The sequence below is a fragment of the Lepidochelys kempii genome, chromosome 6, assembly GCF_965140285.1.
Source record: "Lepidochelys kempii isolate rLepKem1 chromosome 6, rLepKem1.hap1, whole genome shotgun sequence".
In the NCBI taxonomy this organism is placed as follows: Eukaryota; Metazoa; Chordata; order Testudines; family Cheloniidae; genus Lepidochelys; species Lepidochelys kempii.
This window is the reverse complement of record NC_136385.1, coordinates 107,254,456-107,276,084: the sequence shown is the minus strand read 5'-3', so window position 1 is coordinate 107,276,084 and position 21,629 is coordinate 107,254,456. Positions and strand designations below refer to the sequence as shown.

The window sequence follows — 21,629 nt, the reverse complement described above, 5'->3', positions numbered from 1 at the left end:
GGGTGGAGCTCCCGGTGAGCCTGTCGTTCCGTTCCCTTTGAGGACGGTGTCCCCGCGAGGCAGGGAAGTGTTGCGGAGCGGTGGTAGGTGACCTCTCCCCTGGGCGGAGGGCGCTGTGCCGGCCTCCGCGGGTGACAGTAGCCGGGCTCTCGGCAGGCTGCGAACGGACAGCCGCGCCCTGAGCACTAGTGTAGGAGCGCGCTCGGCGCGGAGGGAACAGCCTTCCGGACAGCGCGTTGTAGGCGAGCTGACAGTGAGGTCCCTGGCCCCGGGGATGGGCAGAACTGCGGCTAGCTCTGGGATATAAAGGGGCAGCCTGTGCCGAGCGCTCCTCCTGCGGCGGATGTGGATAAATTGGAGAGAGTCCAGCGAAGGGCAACAAAAATGATTAGGGGTCTGGAACACATGAGTTATGAGGAGAGGCTGAGGGAGCTGGGATTGTTTAGCCTGCAGAAGAGAAGAATGAGGGGGGATTTGATAGCTGCTTTCAACTACCTGAAAGGGGGTTCCAAAGAGGATGGCTCTAGACTGTTCTCAATGGTAGCAGATGACAGAACGAGGAGTAATGGTCTCAAGTTGCAGTGGGGGAGGTTTAGATTGGATATTAGGAAAAACTTTTTCACTAAGAGGGTGGTGAAACACTGGAATGCGTTACCTAGGGAGGTGGTAGAATCTCCTTCCTTAGAGGTTTTTAAGGTCAGGCTTGACAAAGCCCTGGCTGGGATGATTTAACTGGGAATTGGTCCTGCTTTGAGCAGGGGGTTGGACTAGATGACCTTCTGGGGTCCCTTCCAACCCTGATATTCTATGATTCTGTGTCGGGGTTTGCAAATCAGACCGCCTTCCCGTTTCGTAGCATCCGAGACTCCTGTCCCCGCTGGGGAGTGAGTAGGTCTGACGGGACACGTTTTACACATAGTCGGAGTCGCAGCTGTGTTAGTCTGTATTCGCAAAAAGAAAAGGAGGACTTGTGGCACCTTAGAGACTAACCAATTTATTTGAGCATGAGCTTTCGTGAGCATCCGATGAAGTGAGCTGTAGCTCACGAAAGCTCATGCTCAAATAAATTGGTTAGTCTCTAAGGTGCCACAAGTCCTCCTTTTCGTTTTACACAGAGAGAGGGAGGCAAACAAGGCAAAGCCACGCATACAGAGAGGGAGTCATTGTCTGATTCAAAACTAGGACTCCAGCCATCCATCCTGCTTCTCATGCTGGTGCTCAGACTACTCGGTTTCTCTTTTTATGCACTCCATACAGATCAAAGTTTTTATGGTCATGCCCTATGGAAGGTCCACCAAGCATATGTTGCATGGAACTCCGTTTTTGTACCTTGGAAAGTTGAAGGATTGAGTTCTCTCATTTTTAAAAAAAATTCCCTCCTAGATTTCTAACGTTTCAGCAGCAGTCACGTTAAGACAGTTTAAGAGAATTTAATGGTGTGGTATGAAACTTTGTTTTATTCACATAAACAAATCCTAATAAATATGGACTGCATAAGGAAGAAAGAAAACTCAGTTTATTGTCGCAAAGAACTATTAGTCTCTTTAGGGATTTATGCAGTAGAGTTTCTGCTGGGAAGAAGATAGTCTCAGTAAAGTCCAAACCAAAATTCACTTTTGATCAAGTTTTCTATCAAACACAGGTCTCTCACACTATAAGATTGTCTGAACGCTTCTAAAGACTTATTAAATATTTAAAAATACTTTAAAAATTGTCTCCAAATGAATCCCAGGTGAATGATAATTGGATTGGCTGTCAATGGGATTTTTAGATCCACAAAACATCTGTCTGTTTAGAATACAAGCATTGTTCCTGGCTCTGTCACTGACTTGGCACGTGACCTTGTGCAAGTTATGTTAGCATGCAGAAAAAGAGTTTTGTGTGTTTGAATGGGAACACAGTGAGAATTAATAGATAAAAGTCCTATATTAAAAATAAAATATTTTGCATTTATTATATGTAGTATTAATAGTTCATTATCCTTTTTAGAAATGTTAGATGTTTTTGTTTCTCTTTTCCTTTTCAAACAGCCCCCATAGGCATGCTTTCTGTTTAGGGATGGTATGGTGTTACATTTTCTATAATAAAAAATATTTGAAGACGAATACTATCAAAACCTCATCAGCTCAAGACAGATGGTTTATTTGGCCTTTTTGACAATATACATTAGGTCAATACAAAATCAAAATAACCAAATGAAAGCCTTCCAACTATTGTTGAGAAACTAACTGTGACCAACCCAGGAACTCTTTAGATTTTCCTTCAAGAAGTGCTTCTATGGGAATCTTAAAACAATTTAATAATGGTACAGAAATATTGAATATCCTTTGACTATTAAACCTAATATTGATAATACCAAAACAACACAGAAAATTAATGGCAGATCCATATTGGGTCACCAGGCATTTACCCAGTCACTTTAGTGGATTGGTATCCTTCCACATCTGGTACAAATGGCAACACTTTGTGTGCTCCACTGTCTGTTCTTGTGTAACAGGCAGAGGGTGTGAAGCCCAGGTCAGAATTACCACTTGCTTACTATGCCTCATGTAGGGTGCTCAAAACCCCTGGACTGAAAGCCTTTCTAGTGCCGTAACAGTCTCCTAATAAGCAGAGGAGAGGAAGCAGCTTTACACTTGGAGAGTAGTAGAAAGATAGTCCTTGATGCTCCTGTTTCCTTCCCTTTATCAGTAGCAGCAGCTGCCCCCTTTTCAAAGACTGGGGGAAAGAATCCCATAGCCTTGCTTCTTTCTTCCATTTTGCTAGAGAACCAGAAAAGAATTTGCTGGTGGTGCTAGTCATGTCAACTGCACTAGAGAATGGGAGGCAAAGAACATACTCCCAACAGTGCTGCCCTTCCATGGTGATGGAGTGGATTCTTTTGGACCACCATTTCAAATAGGTATATGCACAAATATTCTGATGTATATGTGCATAATTTAAGGTGTGGTCATAAACAGAGTATTTAGTGGAGTGCAAAGCTATCTACTGTACTATGAGCAGTAAAAGTAATATGTCAGAAATAAAAGTGAAAATTACACAAAGAAATATAAAGAAAATAGTTTCAATGTAATCAATTTTTTTGTAAAATACATTAGAAATGTTCTGCCTTTTCATTAGTGTGATGATGTGCTGGGGTTTTACATCTGTCAGTAGTCTTTCATTCCATTTCAGGATTGTTCTTGAAGAGATATTCTGCCTATAGACAAAAAAGATTGACAAAAAGTAAAGGTAACAGTTTTACAGACTCTAAGTGTTCAATTTTAAACTTCCCCAAATTAACAGAAGTTTAGAGGATGACGCCACTTTAAACAAAATCCAAGCTCCAAGATGGTAAAGCTGTAAGCCCTGATAGATATGCCATCAATTTCTATGACATTTTTTAATACTATCACCCCTCTTTACACAAAGTGTACAATTACTTCAAGCAAACAAAGATTGTATCACCTACTACTGAGGCCACATTGTCCTTCCCCATAAAGATGAAAATCCAGGAATGTGTACATCTTCTCATTTTTTTCCTTAATGTAGATCATAATTCTTATTCTTAATAGACTGAGAGCCCTCCCTTCTCCCTATAGATGGATATCATTCTGATTCTGTACATCATTGGGCAGAGAGCAACAATGTAAGGACATTATATACTGCCCACAGTAGCACAAAACGGATGCATTCATTCTAAGCCTTGACTAAGCCCTGGTCTACACTGCAAATTTATGTTGGTATAACTACGTCACTTAGGGGCGTAGAAAATTCACACCCCTGAGTGATGCAGTTATACTGACCAAACTCCCAGTATAGACAGTGCTATGTTGATAGGAGGGCTTCTCCCATCAATATAGCTTCACTAAGGCATAGAGTAGCTACACAAGCGAACTTACTGTGGTGCAGCTGTACTAGTGCAAGCTCTATAGTGTAGACATAGCCTAAGTGTTACAAGGGCGCAGCTGCAGCGCTCTTAAATGTAAATGAGCCCTTAGAGGAAGCATCCGTTAATATTTCCCCTTTCCTCCATGCAAATATTTTTTATATATGGTTTAGTGGAAAATTAGGTAAGATCACCAGGATGGCAGTAATTCTGCTCATCTTTTATGGCTCACTTGGGAGCTTGGCTGTGTGTTTGTGCAGGGTATTAAGGAGGCATAAGGCCCCTCCTTATTTCCCTGTTTGAGCAACCTGCTTTGGAGATCCTGTGTGGTGGGTAGGGAGTAGAAGCCCAACCTCCCATCCCAGTATACCAGCCAGTACAGCTCAGCTGATACAGAGGGTGAGCCAGGACCAAATTGTGAGAATCCCTCCCATACTCCTGGGCAGTGCAGCTACATGCCATCCCTTATTGGGTTGTTTCTAAGGTGCCAATCCAGTCCAAAAAGATTAGGTTTCTGTATGTTCTACTTTCATAACAACTCTTGGTCTCCTGAACAGTAGCAATTTGAGTTTGGGCCTCCTTCAGCTGCTGCTTAAGATAACTGGAATTTGCCACTGATGTCAGTTGGAAGAGAACTGGGCTCTTTCTTTGATTTCATAAGCCTTTGCTATCTAAGCCGTGGTCTACACTAGGACTTTAGGTCGAATTTAGCAGCGTTAAATCGATGTAAACCTGCACCGTCCACACGATGAAGCCCTTTAGTTCGACTTAAAGGGGTCTTAAAATCGATTTCCGTACTCCACCCCAACAAGTGGATTAGCGCTTAAATCGGCCTTGCCGGGTCGAATTTGGGGTACTGTGGACACAATTCGACGGTATTGGCATCCGGGAGCTATCCCAGAGTGCTCCATTATGACCGCTCTGGACAGCACTCTCAACTCAGATGCACTGGCCAGGTAGACAGGAAAAGAACTGCGAACTTTTGAATCTCATTTCCTGTTTGGCCAGCCTGGCAAGCTGCAGGTGACCATGCAGAGCTCATCAGCAGAGGTGACTATGATGGAGTCCCAGAATCGCAAAAGAGCTCCAGCATGGACTGAACGGGAGGTATGGGATCTGATCGCTGTATGGGGAGAGGAATCCGTGCTATCAGAACTCCGTTCCAGTTTTCGAAATGCCAAAACCTTTGTCAAAATCTCCCAGGGCATGAAGGACAGAGGCCATAACAGGGATCCGAAGCAGTGCTGCGTGAAACTTAAGGAGCTGAAGCAAGCCTACCAGAAAACCAGAGGGGCGAACGGCCGCTCCGGGTCAGAGCCCCAAACATGCCGCTTCTATGATGAGCTGCATGCCATTTTAGGGGGTTCAGCCACCACTACCCCAGCCGTGTTGTTTGACTCCTTCAATGGAGATGGAGGCAACACGGAAGCAGGTTTTGGGGACGAAGAAGATGATGATGATGAGGAGGAGGTTGTAGATAGCTCACAGCAAGCAAGCGAAGAAACCGGTTTTCCCGACAGCCAGGATCTGTTTCTCACCCTGGACCTGGAGCCAGTACCCCCCGAACCCACCCAAAGCTGCCTCCTGGACCCGGCAGGCAGAGAAGGGACCTCCGGTGAGTGTACCTTTTAAAATACTATACATGGTTTAAAAGCAAGCATGTGAAAGGATTAATTTGCCCTGGCATTCACGGCTCTCCTGGATGTACTCCCAAAGCCTTTGCAAAGCCTTATTGCGTCCTTCATGGTAGGACACTTTACCACTCCAGGCCAGTAACATGTACTCGGGAATCATTGTAGAACAAAGCATTGCAGTGTATGTTTGCTGGCGTTCAAACAACATCCGTTCTTTATCTCTCTGTGTTATCCTCAGGAGAGTGAGATATCATTCATGGTCTCCTGGTTGAAATAGGATGCTTTTCTTCAGGGGACATTCAGAGGAGCCCGTTGCTGCTGAGCTGTTTGCCTGTGGCTGAACAGAAATGTTCCCTGCTGTTAGCCACTGGGAGGGGGGAGGGTTGAGGGGGTAGCCACGCGGTGGGGGGAGGCAAAATGCGATCTTGTAATGAAAGCACATGTGCTATGTATGTAATGTTAACACCAAGGTTTACCCTGAAAGACTGTAGCCACTGTTTTATAAAATGTGTCTTTTTAAATACCGCTGTCCCTTTTTTTTTCTCCACCAGCTGCATGTGTTTCAATGATCACAGGATCTTCTCCTTCCCAGAGGCTAGTGAAGATTAGAAAGAAAAAAAAACGCACTAGTGATGAAATGTTCTCTGAGCTCATGCTGTCCTCCCACACTGACAGAGCACAGACGAATGTGTGGAGGCAAATAATGTCAGAGTGCAGGAAAGCACAAAATGACCGGGAGGAGAGGTGGCGGGCTGAAGAGAGTAAGTGGCGGGCTGAAGACAGGGCTGAAGCTCAAATGTGGCGGCAGCGTGATGAGAGGAGGCAGGATTCAATGCTGAGGCTGCTAGAGGACCAAACCAGTATGCTCCAGTGTATGGTTGAGCTGCAGCAAAGGCAGCTGGAGCACAGACTGCCACTACAGCCCCTGTGTAACCAACCGCCCTCCTCCCCAAGCTCCATAGCCTCCACACCCAGACGCCCAAGCACGCGGTGGGGGGGCCACCGGCCAACCAGCCACTCCGCCACAGAGGATTGCCCAAAAAAAAAAAGGCTGGCATTCAATAAATTTTAAAGTTGTAAACTTTTAAAGTGCTGTGTGGCATTTTCCTTCCCTCCTCCACCACCCCTCCTGGGCTACCTTGGTAGTCATCCCCCTATTTGTGTGATGAATGAATAAAGAATGCATGAATGTGAAGCAACAATGACTTTATTGCCTCTGCAAGCAATGATTAAAGGGAGGAGGGGAGGGTGGTTAGCTTGCAGGGAAGTAGAGTGAACCAAGGGGCGGGGGGTTTCATCAAGGAGAAACAAAGAGAACTTTCACACCGTAGCCTGGCCAGTCATGAAACTGGTTTTCAAAGCTTCTCTGATGCATACCGCACCCTCCTGTGCTCTTCTAACCGCCCTGGTGTCTGGCTGCACGTAACCAGCAGCCAGGCGATTTGCTCAACCTCTCACCCCGCCATAAACATCTCCCCCTTACTCTCTCAGATATTGTGGAGCACACAGCAAGCAGTAATAACAGTGGGAATATTGGTTTCGCTGAGGTCTAAGCGAATCAGTAAACTGCGCCAGCGCGCCTTTAAACATCCAAATGCATGTTCTACCACCATTCTGCATCTGCTCAGCCTGTAGTTGAACAGCTCCTGACTACTGTCCAGGCTGCCTGTGTACGGCTTCATGAGCCATGGCATTAAGGGGTAGGCTGGGTCCCCAAGGATACATATAGGCATTTCAACGTCCCCAACAGTTATTTTCTGGTCTGGGAATAAAGTCCCTTCCTGCAGCTTTTGAAACAGACCAGAGTTCCTGAAGATGCGAGCGTCATGTACCTTTCCCGGCCATCCCACGTTGATGTTGGTGAAACGTCCCTTGTGATCCACCAGGGCTTGCAGCACTATTGAAAAGTACCCCTTGCAGTTTATGTACTCGCCGGCTTGGTGCTCCGGTGCCAAGATAGGGATATGGGTTCCGTCTATGGCCCCACCACAGTTAGGGAATCCCATTGCAACAAAGCCATCCACTATGACCTGCATATTTCCCAGGGTCACTACCCTTGATATCAGCAGATCTTTGATTGCGTGGGCTACTTGCATCACAGCAGCCCCAACAGTAGACTTGCCCACTCCAAATTGATTCCCAACTGACCGGTAGCTGTCTGGCATTGCAAGCTTCCACAGGGCTATCGCCATTCGCTTCTCAACTGTGAGGGCTGCTCTCATCTTGGTATTCATGCGCTTCAGGGCAGGGGAAAGCAAGTCACAAAGTTCCATGAAAGTGCCCTTACACATGCGAAAGTTTCGCAGCCACTGGGAATCGTCCCAGACCTTCAACACTATGCGGTCCCACCAGTCTGTGCTTGTTTCCCGAGCCCAGAATCGGCGTTCCACAGCATGAACCTGCCCCATTAGTACCATGATGCATGCATTGGGAGGGCCCATGCTTTCAGAGAAATCTGTGTCCATGTCCTGATCACTCACGTGACCGCGCTGACGTTGTCTCCTCGCCCGGTATTACTCTGCCAGGTTCTGGTGTTGCATATACTGTTGGATAATGCGTGTGGTGTTTAATGTGCTCCTAATTGCCAAAGTGAGCTGAGCGGCCTCCATGCTTGCCTTGGTATAGTGTCCGCACAGAAAAAAGGCGCGGAATGATTGTCTGCCGTTGCTCTGACAGAGGGAGGGGCGACTGACGACATGGCTTACAGGGTTGGCTTCAGGGAGCTAAAATTGACAAAGGGGGTGGCTTTACATCAAGGAGTATTTCAGGCAGGACTTCACGGAGGGTTCCAATAAGAAATGGTGCACCTAAGTTATTGTTCTTATTGGAACAAGGAAGTTAGTCTGGCCTCTGATTGATACACGGCTAGATTTACCTTGCTGCACCTTCTCTGTGAGTGACTGCAGTGTGACCTAGAGGAATGAGTCCCGTAGACGGGGCGGGGGGGTGTGTGTGGAAAGCAAATGAGTACAAAACAAATCTGGTCTATTTCTTGTTTTGATCCACTCCATCTATCTTTTACATCTTTGGCTGTCAGCAGACTGTGCAGAAGGACTGCATGCCATCCACATCTCATGGCTGCCCGGCAGAAGATGATGCAATAGGACTGTTAGCAATCCGTATTGCCTGCCTGCTCACCATAAGACGGTTCAATAGGACTGACTGCAGGACTAAAGAGAATGACCTGGTCAAGTCACTCCAAATTTAGTCCCTGTGCCCATGTCTGCCCAGGCGCTCCTGGCCGATGTGGCCAGGAGCACCTTGGTCATGACGCTGATGGCTACCAGTCGTACTGTACCGTCTGCTGCCACAAGGCAAGGGGTTGATGCTGCTGTGTAGCAATGCAGTACCACGTCTGCCAGCACCCAGGAGACATAGGGTGACGGTTACCTGAGCGGGCTCCATGCTTGCCATGGTATGGCGTCTGCACAGGTAACTCAGGAAAAAAGGCGCGAAACGATTGTCTGCCCTTGCTTTCACGGAGGGAGGGAGGGAACGGGGCCTGACAATATGTACCCAGAACCACCCGCGACAATGTTTTAGCCCCATCAGAGCGCTCCATTGTGACTGCTCTGGACAGCACTCTCAATTCAGATACACGATTGTTTGCCGTTGCTCTGATGCAGGGAGGGATGACTGAGGACACGGCTTACAGGGTTGGCTTCAGGGAGCTAAAATCAACAAAGGGGGTGGCTTTACATCAAGGAGTATTTCAGGCAGGACTTCACGGAGGGTTCAAATAAGAAATGGTGTACCTAAGTTATTGTTTTTATTGGAACAAGGAGGTTAGTCTGGCCTCTGATTGATACATGGCTAGATTTACCTCTCTGCACCTTCTCTGTGAGTGACTGGAGTGTGACCTAGAGAAATGAGTCCCCTAGAGGGGGGGGGGAAGCAAATGAGTACAAAACAAATCTGGTCTATTTCTTGTTTTGATCCACTCCATCTATCTTTTACATCTTTGGCTGGCAGCAGATGGTGCAGAAGGACTGCATGCCATCCACATCTCATGGCTGCTCGGCAGAAGATGGTGCAATATGACTGCTATCCATCCTCATCTCTTGCCTGCCCAGCAGAAGATGGTACAGTACGACTGCTAGCAATCCGTATCGCCTGCCTGCTCACCATAAGACGGTTCAATAGGACTGACTGCAGGACTAAAGAGAATGACCTGGTCAAGTCACTCCAAATTTAGTCCCTGCGCCCATGTCTGCCCAGGTGCTCCTGCCCGATGTGCCCAGGAGCACCTCGGACGTGACGATGACAGCTACCAGTCATATTGCACCATCTGCTGCCAGAAGGCAATGGGTTGCTGTTACTGTGTAGCAATGCAGTACCGCGTCTGCCAGCACCCAGGAGACATAGGGTGACGGTTACCTGAGCGGGCTCCATGCTTGCCGTGGTATGGCGTCTGCACAGGTAACTCAGGAAAAAAGGCACGAAACGATTGTCTGCCCTTGCTTTCACGGAGGGAGGGAGGGAACGGGGGCCTGACGATATGTACCCAGAACCACCCGTGACAATGTTTTAGCCCCATCAGGCATTGGGATCTCAACCCAGAATTCCAATCGGCAGCGAAGACTGTGGGAACTGTGGGATAGTTACCCACAGTGCAACACTCCGGAAGTCGACGCTTGCCTCAGTACTGTGGAAGCACTCCGCCGAGTTAATGCACTTAATGCACTTAGAGCATTTTCTGTGGGGACACACACACTCGAATATATAAAACCGATTTCTAAAAAAACGACTTCTATAAATTCGACCTTATTCCGTAGTGTATACATACCCAAAGAGATGCTACTGTTTTAATGCACTTTTCCTTTGGGCCTTGTCAAAAGTATCTGAGAAAACAATAATTATCTTACCAGGAAGTCAACTGGATCATCAGGCCTGATCTTGCAACATTCATTCAGCCCTTGCATAAGTGTTGGCATGACATTCTTCATTAAGTAGTTCCTTAGAGGAATGGACTGGGCTTCAAGTAATTCCTGTTCCTGCCTCTTCACTTCCTCTAGACATTTATTCTAGAAGTAATAATAATTTTTAAAAATTTCAATTCTATTAAATAGCATTTGCCAAAAATCTAGAATGGTGGCTTGTAGGAAAAACATGATCAGTTAGAAATACTGGTAATTTCTTTAAAATGTTTGAACAATTTGTACCTGGGTTCTTGTATTAGAAGGATGGGGCACAAGGGTGGGAGGGAAGGAGGAGAGATGAAAAGGATTCAGTCCAGTGAAGAATGAGACCATCTCCCTTCGACTGTTTCTTTTGATTTTCCTCTCTATCTAAAGTCTAAAGATGTTTTCCATTGCTCCTATTGCCAAAAGGTGAAAATGTTTGCAAGTCCCAGGCAAAAAACCAACAGTTCTTTTTGCATGTGCCAGAAACTTCTTGAGTCCTTTTTGTGCACTGTTTTGAACTTCACAGAGAACCCTTTGATCTTACTGGATGGTTCTACAGAACAGCTCATACAAGGTTGTGGTTTTTTTTTTAAAGTGCCAATGGAGTTGCACCTTCTTACAGCTGCTGAAGTTAGCCTTAAGTTTGTTACAGTCCTTTCTTTCCCAGCAGTAACCTGGGTTATTAGTGGATATAGAAAACAGTAGAAACTCTGGAGAACTCAGCAGATGGCTCTTTCCCATTCAAAAACTGGCACAAGAGTCAGGTTCATACAGTAATGGCTGATGAATGGGTGAGAGGAGGCCTAGATGCCGGCCTTCTAAATCAAAGAAGCAGATATTTCAGGTTTCCAAGTCCACATGGTTGACATACCTCAGGAGTTTGCAGTGTTGTAGCAGTGTTGGTCCCAGCATATGAGAGACAGGGTGGGTAAGAATACCCTTTTAGTGAACCAACTTCTGTTGGTGAAAGAAACACACTTTCAAGCTTACACAGACTCTTCAGGTCACGAAAGAGCTCTGTGTAAGCTTGAAAGCTTGTCTTTCACCAACAGAAGTTGGTCTACTAAGATATCACCTCAGCCACCTTATCTGTAATAGCTCAGAAGTGACATTTGACAAGCTTTGGATGTGGTTTGTGAGCATGGACATAGATGGCATGAGAACCTTTACCAAGAGGGAAATGGAGGTGTTGAATGTAGCCTTCTTCTTGTTACTGTCCTTAGAGCAGATTGATAGCTATTTAGAATTCCAAAGTGCTTTTGTATTATATAGGTTAAACTTGAGCACTCACTTTATATTCAGTGTGGAGTTTTCACTTCTGAGTGGTTAAAGCCTTTAGACAGTGCATAGATAAGACAGTCGGTTCATTAACATAAGAGTCCACATTATGCTTTAAGACAAACTCTAGGGGAAGGTAAAACACTGCTTAATCCGGAAAAAAAATGAAGATGTGTGGAGAGATAGCAAGGGCTCTACTTGGCACTCCTATATTTCAAACTACAGTTACAGTAACTGCAAATGCTACATTAAAAGTGAGTAGTTTCGGGGCATTCCCTCTCCAAGATTCATAAGCACATACAAAAATGAAAAAAGACCTACTGTGGAATTATTGGCCTGTATTTAAGTTATAAAAAATATAAGAGTTGCTTTCTGGGATATAATATCCTGACTCTGCAGAGGACCAAAAAAATTGCTGGGGCATGCACTTACAAGTTATTCACCTTAAGACCTTTTGTGAATCCTACCAACCAAAACCTGAGAGTGTGCTGAAGTAAACAGGAATAAATGTCAATGTGATGCTCTTGTACCTACTGGGGAAGACATCCCTGATTCCATAGTATGTACTAGAAGTGGACTTCTGATTGCATCACATACTTTACGCTCTCCACTGAAAAGCCTTTCTATAGCTATCAGAGATGCTTATCTTTATAGGCTGTTAGAGATAGATGGTCTGGATTGCAGTATTGAATGGATCTTCGGGTTAGATTTAAAGATCTTGTTTGAAAGTTATGTTCCATGGATAAAGACAGCCCACTCATGATATCAGAGAATGAAGGATATCAAGGACACCTGGGCAAAAACAAAATCCTGCCTGACTTTCCATAGTTGGGAATCTGAAGAATGGGTGGGTGAGGAGCAGCCCAGCTCCATGCTCTAATCCTTGGATATTCTAGGTAATTTACCAAAATCTGGGGCATTTGTTCAACTGGTTTGTCTCTAATAAGATATCAGAACTTCGCAGATACTTCAACTGCAATGTGCTGGGGATGCAAACATTGTTTCAAAATATGAGATGCTTTGCTAAGACCAACTTCTGAGACATTCTCCTTGCCCCTGATGATGACTGCTATAAGGAAAGAAATATGGGATTCTGCCTAAACACAAAAGCAGAAGGCTTCTGACAGGAGCTGAGGGCTGTGAGTGCCCCTTGTCAGTTTACATATGCCACTGGAGCTTGTTTGTCACACTGGACTAAGACACAGTGTTGAGCTAGCAGTGGTTCCCAGGCAAGAAGAGCTAAGCATATTACCAGTAATTCCAGTGCATTAAAGCACTGATAGAGTGCCCAAATGGACACCTCAGCCTGAAATGGTGGCATCCAAGACTATGCAGATGAGGGAAGAGAGGAAGGGGAAGAAGGCAAAAACAAAGACCTGCTAAAAGTTTAGTGGTGAGGAAAGCGATTATAGCAGGATCTGTCAAGTTCTGTGGGATAGGGAAAACAATTCCTCCAAGAAGGAAAGTGTGCAATCTTCTGGAGGAGGAAAGTCTTCAGTGGATGGAGATTAAATAAAGGGCACCAAATACAAAGCCTGTGAAACAGAGCTGGAGAATATGCCTGGCCAGATCTGCTCTACTGTCCCCCACTTGGGAGAACTGTTGCGCTGGGGCACTTGAAGCAGCTGAACAGAGTGTGGTGTTAGTCAGGGCATGTCTACGCTTACTGTGGATCGCTGCTGTGGCGATCGATCCACTGGGAGTTGATTTAGCGTGTCTAGTGAAGATCCGCTAAATCAACCGCAGATTGCTCTCCAGTCGACTCCGGTACTCTACTGGAACGAGAAACATAAGGTAAGCATACGTGAATAACGTAGCTGGAGTTGATGTAGCTTAGGTCGACTTATTGTGGTGTCTACACAGTGCTGGGTCGATGGGAGAAACTCTCCTGTCGACTTACCTTATGCTTCTCGTTCCAGTAGAGTACCGGAGTCGACTGGAGAGCAATCTGCCCTTTATTTAATCTCCATCCACTGAAGACTTTCCTCCTCCAGAAGATTGCACACTTTCCTTCTCGGAGGAATTGTTTTCCCTATCCCACAGAACTTGAAAGATCCTGCTATAATTGCTTTCCTCACCACTAAACTTTAACCAGGTCTTGGCTTTTGCCTTCTTCCCCTTGCTCTCTTGCCTCATCTGCATAGTCTTGGATGCCACCATTTCATGTATTTCACGTAGCTGGAGTTGCGTAACTTAGGTCAACTTAGCCCCATAGTGTAGACTTGCCTCAGAAGGGACCAGCAAAGTCAGTCAACATAGGGAGAGGGAAGAAAAAAAGAGTCTCAATACTAGCACGAATACCCATCTTCTGAGAGAAGAGGTTACTCAATGGGTAGCCAATCACGCAACCTCTGAAAAGTGGTGAACTGCCTCTTGTATTCAGTCTAATGAGGCCAGGAGGGAGGCAGAAGGGAGGAATTGTTCTCTTTGATGCTGCCCTTTTTGACCCTTGCTCTCCTCTTTTCTTTCCCCAAACGCTTTCTTTGCCCTAATTTTCTCCTTTTGTTTGATCTTCCTCGCCTGCTTCATTCCATCTTGTTAGGAAAAAAAGGGGAAGTAGGACTAAGGTAACTGCTGTTCCTTGCTTATTGCATGTAGTAGGCAAAAAAAAAAGAGGGGAAAAAAGGCTGGATGGACCGAAAAGGGAATATTACAGTAGGTACACTACAGAGAGGAGAGAATGGAGTTACAAGGTCTCACATTCAAAACCCATAAAAGGAAATACTATTTTAATTCAACACAGTTTAGCCTGCAAAACTCAGGACCACGAGGTATCACTGAGGCCAAGCACTTAGCAGGATTCTAAAAAATTATTAAACCTATGTAGATAACATGAATATCCAGAGTTATAAAAGTAAATATTAAGTAAAAAAACAAACAAGGGCTCTGGAAGGGATACAAGTCCTTAAAATGAGGGCATAATCCAACCTCTAAATCTTGAGAGTTATCATGAAACTTTTCATGGGAGGGCAGAGTGTTCCAAAATTGCCTACTAAAGGGTTTATTTTCTTGAAGCAGTTGGTACTGGCCACTGTCAGACGCAGGGTACTACATAGGACCACTGGACTGATGCAGTATGGCAATTCCTATGTTTCTATAGACAGAGTTAAGTACTGCAGATAATTGACAAATGTTGAATCCTTATCAGTGGAGTCATAAAGATGACAATCAAGACTTTAGCAGACAAGAAGAGAGAAGAAAGTAAACTGGAGAGTTCCTGGCAGGATGGAGGAGGAGGAGGAGGAGGAAAATGCTCATAGCATCCGACGAAGTGGGTATTCACCCACGAAAGCTTATGCTCCAATACGTCTGTTAGTCTATAAGGTGCCGCAGGACTCTTTGCCACTTTTACAGATCCAGACTAACATGGCTATCCCTCTGATACTTGACATATTATAGTAGACAATTACAAATGGCAAGATAAAGCAGCTTATTACTGCTACTGTTTGGCTCCATAGAAGGATTTCCCTGAGTTTTGTCAGTTCATTTCAACACCAGCAAGAAATGACATAATGTTAATTAATTTTGATTTCACAGGCTCAATAAGGTGACTGAAAGGTTGGTAAGAGGGAATCTTTGGCTCTCCTGGGTTCTGCCCCTTTCAATGTCTGAGTGGTTCTGCAAGTTTCAGCAAGTCCACCTGGAGACCATTTATAGTAGCACAAGACAGCTGGAATCTTTATGCCTACTGTGTGAGCAAAAGTGTGCAAAGGTAGCCAAAAAGGGAGCATGGAGAATGCACACAGGAGATGTGTTGATTCAGTGCATCTCCTTGAAAGCCTCATCTGGGGCAGCTCCAATGGTGCAGTAGTCTTTGCCCATCTGTGGCAAAATCCCAGAGGAGGGGTAAGGTGATGGTGTAACTCACTGTGGCACACTTGTGTAAGGGCTACTAAAGCCCTTTTTCTTCAGTTTCTTGCTCTGGAGTTTTCCAATCAATATCTGAAATCTCACTGGACATTTATAAGGCGTTAAGAGGAGGAAGATCATCAAGCTTGTTTTAAGGATATTTTGGTAACGACACTCAAAAGCTTCTGTTGTAACTTTATTAATATTTGAACTCTTTAACAAGGGTCTCAAAATACATCCGATGAAGGAAATATGAAAACAAATATGCAACTTGGTATAGGAGACTACAGAGCAGATACCACACTTTTGAAATGGAACGACACTGCATATAGCTCTTACCCAAGCATCACATGCATGCCCAAGTCAAACATTTTTGCATAAGGTCAAATGATAAGGCTACTGGAGATCCCATAACTGCTATTTTCTAAAACAGGTATATAATTAGGTTTGTGCAGAACTCTGTAATAACTTACCCACTCTTCCCAGTTTGCCACCTTTTCAGCCCTTTCCTCAGCGTCTTTACGCTCCTGTTCAGCATTGTCTTCTGCTTCTTTGGCAAGGCGTGCTTCGGCAGCTTTGCGTTCTAGTTCTTCCATTTCTTCATCTGTCAAACCATAATTTCGAGGTTTTCCAGTTTCTCTGATGATCTTGTTTACAATAAGTCTGTTCTCAGGATCCTCAAACTTTGCTACATCTTTTAAACATAAGAACAAAGAACATAAGTGTCCTCATTAATTACAGGGGAAAGGGATTTCAATGATTATTGTGAGACCTTTAAAATATATTTGATATATTAGTTAAGGTTAGCCAACACTTTCCATCATAAAGAGCCTGTTTTCAGTTGTGGTAAACTGTGTCAAACTTCAACCATCTTGGCTGAAGTTTTCTACGCCAGGTGTCTGCTCAGGCTGACACATATAAGGCTTCAGCTAAAATGATTGTCATTTCTGAGAATGAGATGGGAAAAAATATTGTTTTGCCCACTATTAAACAAATTCTTACAACTGTTTTATTGAGTAACTCTAGCACCCCCATACTTTGGAGCAAGGGCTTGAAATTTGGCAAGGGGGTGGTCTGCGGTAGGAATGTGCCTTTTACCATCCCTGCAAAAGTTCATCCATATTTGGCCAAGTGATGAGACTATGAGGAAAAAATGCAGTTCAGATTTAGGAGAGACTTGTTAACAAGTTTCGTGTCTAAGATCTCAAAGATGCCATCCATAGTGAGGATGTTCCATCCCCACACAGATTCTATCTGTGAGTAGATTTTACGAACACAATCACCATTGAGTGATTAATTGTGTATGCTGCAACAAGGCCGCAGACACTGAGCAAGATGCCTTGTAATTGCTCTTCCACTCTGCTGGGGTTGCTGTGGCAGTGGACACTGGCACTGAGAGCAGGGCGACTGTCTCTGTGCTCTCAACACTATCTCTGTTGGTGCCCAGGCAACATGGAGGAGCCTGACGTGAATGCAACAGGTTGAGGGACAGGAGGCAGAAGGAGTGGCAGGAGGTGAATAGAAGCATAGTTGAAGAATAGTTGGTGTTGGTCCTGCTTTGAGCAGGGGATTGGACTAGATGACCTCCAGAGGTCTCTTCCAACCCTAATATTCTATGATTCTAAGCAGGAAGGAGAGTGGGTTGCAGGAGCTGGAGGGTCCAGGCAAGCAGGGTTTTATTTGGTTTTTTTTTGACCGGGGTGTGTGTGTTAAATAAGCACGGAGGGAGATGAGGGCTGGTGCAAAGGAACTGGGAAGGGTTTGGATACGGGCAGGGGGAAAGTAAGGAGGACAAGCCAGGGGCACAAGGGTTTATAACTACTAGAATACATCCAGAGCCTGGAATGGAACCCAGGAGTCCTGAGTCTCTGCTTTCCTCTGCTGTCATACACCATCCTGGCAACCGTGGATGTAGAATTCCTCTACACCAACATTCCACACAAAGATGGACTACAAGCAGTAAGGAACAGTATCCCCGATAATGTCATGGCAAACCTGGTGGCTGAACTTTGTGACTTTGTCCTCACCCACAACTATTTCACATTTGGGGACAATGTACACCTTCAAGTCAGCAGCACTGTTATGGGTACCTGCATGGCCCCACAGTATGCCAACATTTTTATGGCTGACTTAGAACAACAGTTCCTCAGCTCTCGTCCCCTAATGGCCCTACTCTACTTACACCTCAAATCAGATGTCAAGAATTATAACATTCAAAAACCAGTCGGAGAACACTTCAACCTCCCTGGCCATTCAATTTCAGACTAAAAGTTGCAATTCTCCAACAAAAAAACTTCAAAAACAGATTCCAGTGAGAAACTGCAGAATTGGAACTAGTTTGCAAACTGGACACCATTAAATTAGGCTTGAATAAAGACTGGGAGTGGATGGGTCATTACACAAAGTAAAAATTATTTCCCCATGCTAATTTTTCCCCTACTGTTACTCACACCTTCTTGTCAACTGTTTGAAATGGACCATCCTGATTACCACTGCAAAAGTTTTTTTTCTCCTACTGATAATAGCCCAGCTTAATTGATTAGTCTTGTTACAGTTGGTATGGTAACACCCATTTTTTCATGTTCTCTGTGTATATATAGCTTCCTACTGTATTTTCCACTGCATGCATCCGATGAAGTGGGTTTTAGCCCACGAAAGCTTACGCCCAAATAAATTTGTTAGTCTCTAAGGTACCACAAGTACTCCTTGTTTTTTTTGCTGATACAGACTAACACAGCTACCACTCTGAAACCTGAATTTACAAAGTAAAGAAACTCCAGAACTAAGGTTGTCTACAATCTTAATTTACTGCTTGTGCATATGAATGATTGCAACTTCCTGCTCCTTTTATACTGTCTTTGATTAGATGGTCACATACTGTTTTTCCCCACAGGACCCCTAACAACAATACTTTAGTATTAACCATGGATAGAAACTTCCGTATCACATGGTCTACAATTCTGCTATTCATCTACCCATCTAAATGGTTAAGACTGCAATACAAATGCTACAGAAGTCATACTTAACTGCATAGCCTCAGAAATATACTTGTCTTTTTAAATAAGAGCTGAGGTTATTTAAATAAAAGAGCCACAGAGGATACATCTACATAGCCCACAGCAGTGAGCCTCTGAGCCCAGGTAAACATACTCTAGATTGTGGGGCTCATACTAGTGCTCTAAAAATAGAAGCCCACCACCCTCTCTAGGCTTCAGAATCTGAGCTCAGCCCAAGCTGCAACTTCAAAGCACCATCTACACAGCTATTTTTAGAGGGCTAGCATGAGCCCTGCAACCCCAAGTCTGTCAACAGGGGCTGGGAGGCTCATTGCCCTAGGCCATGCAGGTGCACCCTTAAGGGGTCACAACAACTGGGGAGCCCACAATTGAGGTCTTAAAAGGCAAGCACTGTTAAAAGGATAACACTGCTTTTCATTGAATAAAAGTTTCTTTATCAGTGGTCTCACCCACTGACTAAGCCTCCCTAGATTCCTGAGTTATCCCCAATTTGCAGATGGGAAAGCAGACAGAAGTTAAGTGCTTTACATAACTCGTGCAGAGAGAAAAATCCAGATAACTTGATACCTTCCTGTTTAAACCACAGTGCAGACATAAAAAAAGCCAGCTCAGAAGGCCACATTTTTAATAGTTGGCAGTCTTCTAAAATCCTTGATGATAGTAAAATCATAAAATTCAAATATTTGGATCAATATTAAGAAAAAGCCACACATAAAAAAAATTCCCTACTCTACAACAAAATTATATCCCCCTTGTGACTGGGCCAGCAACCTTTCATAAACTCTCTCATGGCCTAGAGTCAAATTACAGGCACCCTGCCTCAGTTTCCCCTCTTGGACTATTCATGTAAATTTCACTTCAGGCTTTTTCTTGATCAAAAGATATCCCTCCTTGGGAACTAGGTTTATCAATATAGATTAAATGATAAAACTCAAAACCAAGTCCCTTCATAAATCCACACAACCCAAGGTTTCTCCCCTTCTTCCTTGGCCTTCCTACCTGAGCCCTTTACCATCCCTACCCTGCTTGTACCAGCCTCCCTGCCTAGTACACTTTCTACACACTCTACAACAACTTTCTGACTTTCCCCCCATTCATTGCAACTTCCTGCTCCTTTTATACTGTAAGGTGAAGTTCATGCTGTATTCAGGGTTGGTTTAGCCCCTGGCTCTTCAGCCCATGGAGCAAGCCCTACCCTGTTACATTCCCACTAAACCCAGTACACCCAATCAGCTTCCCCCAGAAGAAGTGTGAGAAAACAATCAGGTTTGCCGTTTGATCTTCGGGTCACTAAATGTAGGCTGTGATGGACCTACTGGGGATGAGATTTGGAGTAAATCTCAGGAAAAACTTCTTAACTGTAAGAACAGTAGGACAATGGAACAGTCTGCCCAGGAAGGTTGTGGAAGCTCCTTCACTGGAGGTTTTCAAAAGGAGACTGGATAGCCATCTGTCTTGGATGGTTTAGCCACAGCAAATCCTGCATCTTGGCAGGGGGTTAGACTACATGACCTGTGTGGTCCCTTCTAACCCCATGATTCTATGAGGTAGGGTGAGAGAAGTGGGTTGCAGAGCTAAAGAGCCTTTACTGAAATTATTCTTGCCATAAGTCATCTTTTTGCACCAGAAAACTGTAAACTTGCACACTTCAGTTGATTGCAGCTGCAAGGATAGAAGCAGTTCTGAAGGTAACCAGGACCTAAGCCTGTTGCTTTCAAGATGAAAGTCAAAATCTTAAATTGCATATGGAAATCAGCTGGAAGCTAGTGAAAACTGTGAAACATGGGTGTGATGTCCCTGTAAGAAGCACCACCAGGCAAAGCAGCATGCCTCCTTTGGCACTAGCTAGAGTTTCAGAATAGTCTTCAGGTGTAGCCCAAGGCAGAGGACAATGTAGTAATCTAATTATGAAGTGAAGTCAACATCAAAAAGAGAAAAAAAAATCATTCTTATGAAGCACAGATTAAAAAACAAACCCATTCTAGGCAAGTGCTACTACCTAGACTTCCAGATGAATATGTGTGAATATAACTAACAAACGATGGGCAAACCCCCTCAATCAAGAAGGCAGAAATAATTACCACTTCTTCCATTTGCTTTCCCTGTCTAATAGCATTCCTTGGTCTTCCCTGAACTGAGACGTAGGCCTTGTCTACACTGGCAAGTTTCTGCGCAGTAAAGCAGCTTTCTGCAGTGCAACTCCCAAGGTTTACACATTGCTAAGCTACTCTGTGCGCAGAAACGCCTCAGTTGCAGCGTTGCAAAAGAACCACCTCCGCGAGAGTTGTAAGCCTTACAGCACAGAGGCTCCAGCGCTGTATTGGCAGTATAAATACATTACAGTGCAGAAAGCAATCAATTGGCCTCTGGAAGTGTCCCAGAATCCCTCAAGTGGCCACTCTGCTCCTTGTTTTGAACTCGGCTGGCTGCCATGAAGGCATGTGCCCTTCCCCTTTCAAAGCTCTGTTTCTGACAAGTGCTGGGGAGGGAGACAGGGGCTGATGTCGGGGTTTCCCCCTCCCCCTGTCTCAGGACTGGTTGCTTCCTGCTGCTCTCTGAACTTACAAGACAGCATGCTGACACACTCTGTCCCCCAAAACACACTCTTTCCTGCCCCCTCCATACACACACACTCCCTGTCACACACTCTGCCCCCCTTTCCCCACACTTCAGTTGAAAAGCAGCTGGCAATGTAGGAAAATGCCCACAGAACAAGGAATTGGGAAACCTGCATCATGTGACGCTGTACCTGCCCCATGAGGCATTGCAAACCCTTCCCAGAGCACCCTACGGCCAGCTGCACAGTGGAATAGCTACTACAATGCACTGCTCTCTTTGCCCTTGCAAGAGCTGCTAATGTGGATGCGCTCCACCGTCACAAGGAGCGCAGTGTGGACACACAATAGCAGTTTAACTCTAGTGCTTTAATAAAAGGGGTATAACTTGTTGGGCAGAAACTTGCTAGTGTAGACATACCGTTAGCTAGCTAACCTGCATCCAACTCCCACTTTAGTAAGACATTGAGGTAAGTCAATCAACTTCACCATCTGGATCTGATAAGGAATGTTGTGGAGCCAGT

At 44.9% G+C, this 21,629-nt stretch overlaps 2 protein-coding genes across 2 annotated transcripts in view; one reads left to right on the top strand and one right to left on the bottom strand.

Moving 5' to 3' along the window:
- Positions 1-1,072: 1,072 nt before the first annotated feature.
- Positions 1,073-6,661, top strand: LOC140913354 (uncharacterized). Its single transcript, XM_073349603.2, has 2 exons — positions 1,073-5,483; positions 6,054-6,661. Exons 1-2 carry the CDS (start codon positions 4,898-4,900, stop codon positions 6,572-6,574), a joined length of 1,107 nt encoding a protein of 368 aa, XP_073205704.2. The 5' UTR covers positions 1,073-4,897; the 3' UTR covers positions 6,575-6,661.
- Positions 2,126-21,629, bottom strand: part of AK7 (adenylate kinase 7) — a 63,428-nt gene continuing 43,924 nt past the window's right edge. The window contains exons 16-18 of the mRNA XM_073349601.1: positions 16,007-16,227; positions 10,368-10,526; positions 2,126-3,199 (exon numbers count right to left, since the gene is read on the bottom strand). Of these exons, the coding sequence (XP_073205702.1) occupies positions 3,161-3,199; positions 10,368-10,526; positions 16,007-16,227 (419 nt within the window). The 3' untranslated portion in view covers positions 2,126-3,160. The remainder of the gene's footprint in view (positions 3,200-10,367; positions 10,527-16,006; positions 16,228-21,629) is intronic.

Coding starts and splice junctions, on each gene's coding strand:
- LOC140913354 (XM_073349603.2), top strand. CDS start 4,898: ATGCAGAGCTCATCAGCAGAGGTGACTATGATGGAGTCCCAGAATCGC. Junction 5,484..6,053: donor AGGCAGAGAAGGGACCTCCG/GTGAGTGTACCT, acceptor TTTCTCCACCAG/CTGCATGTGTTTCAATGATC.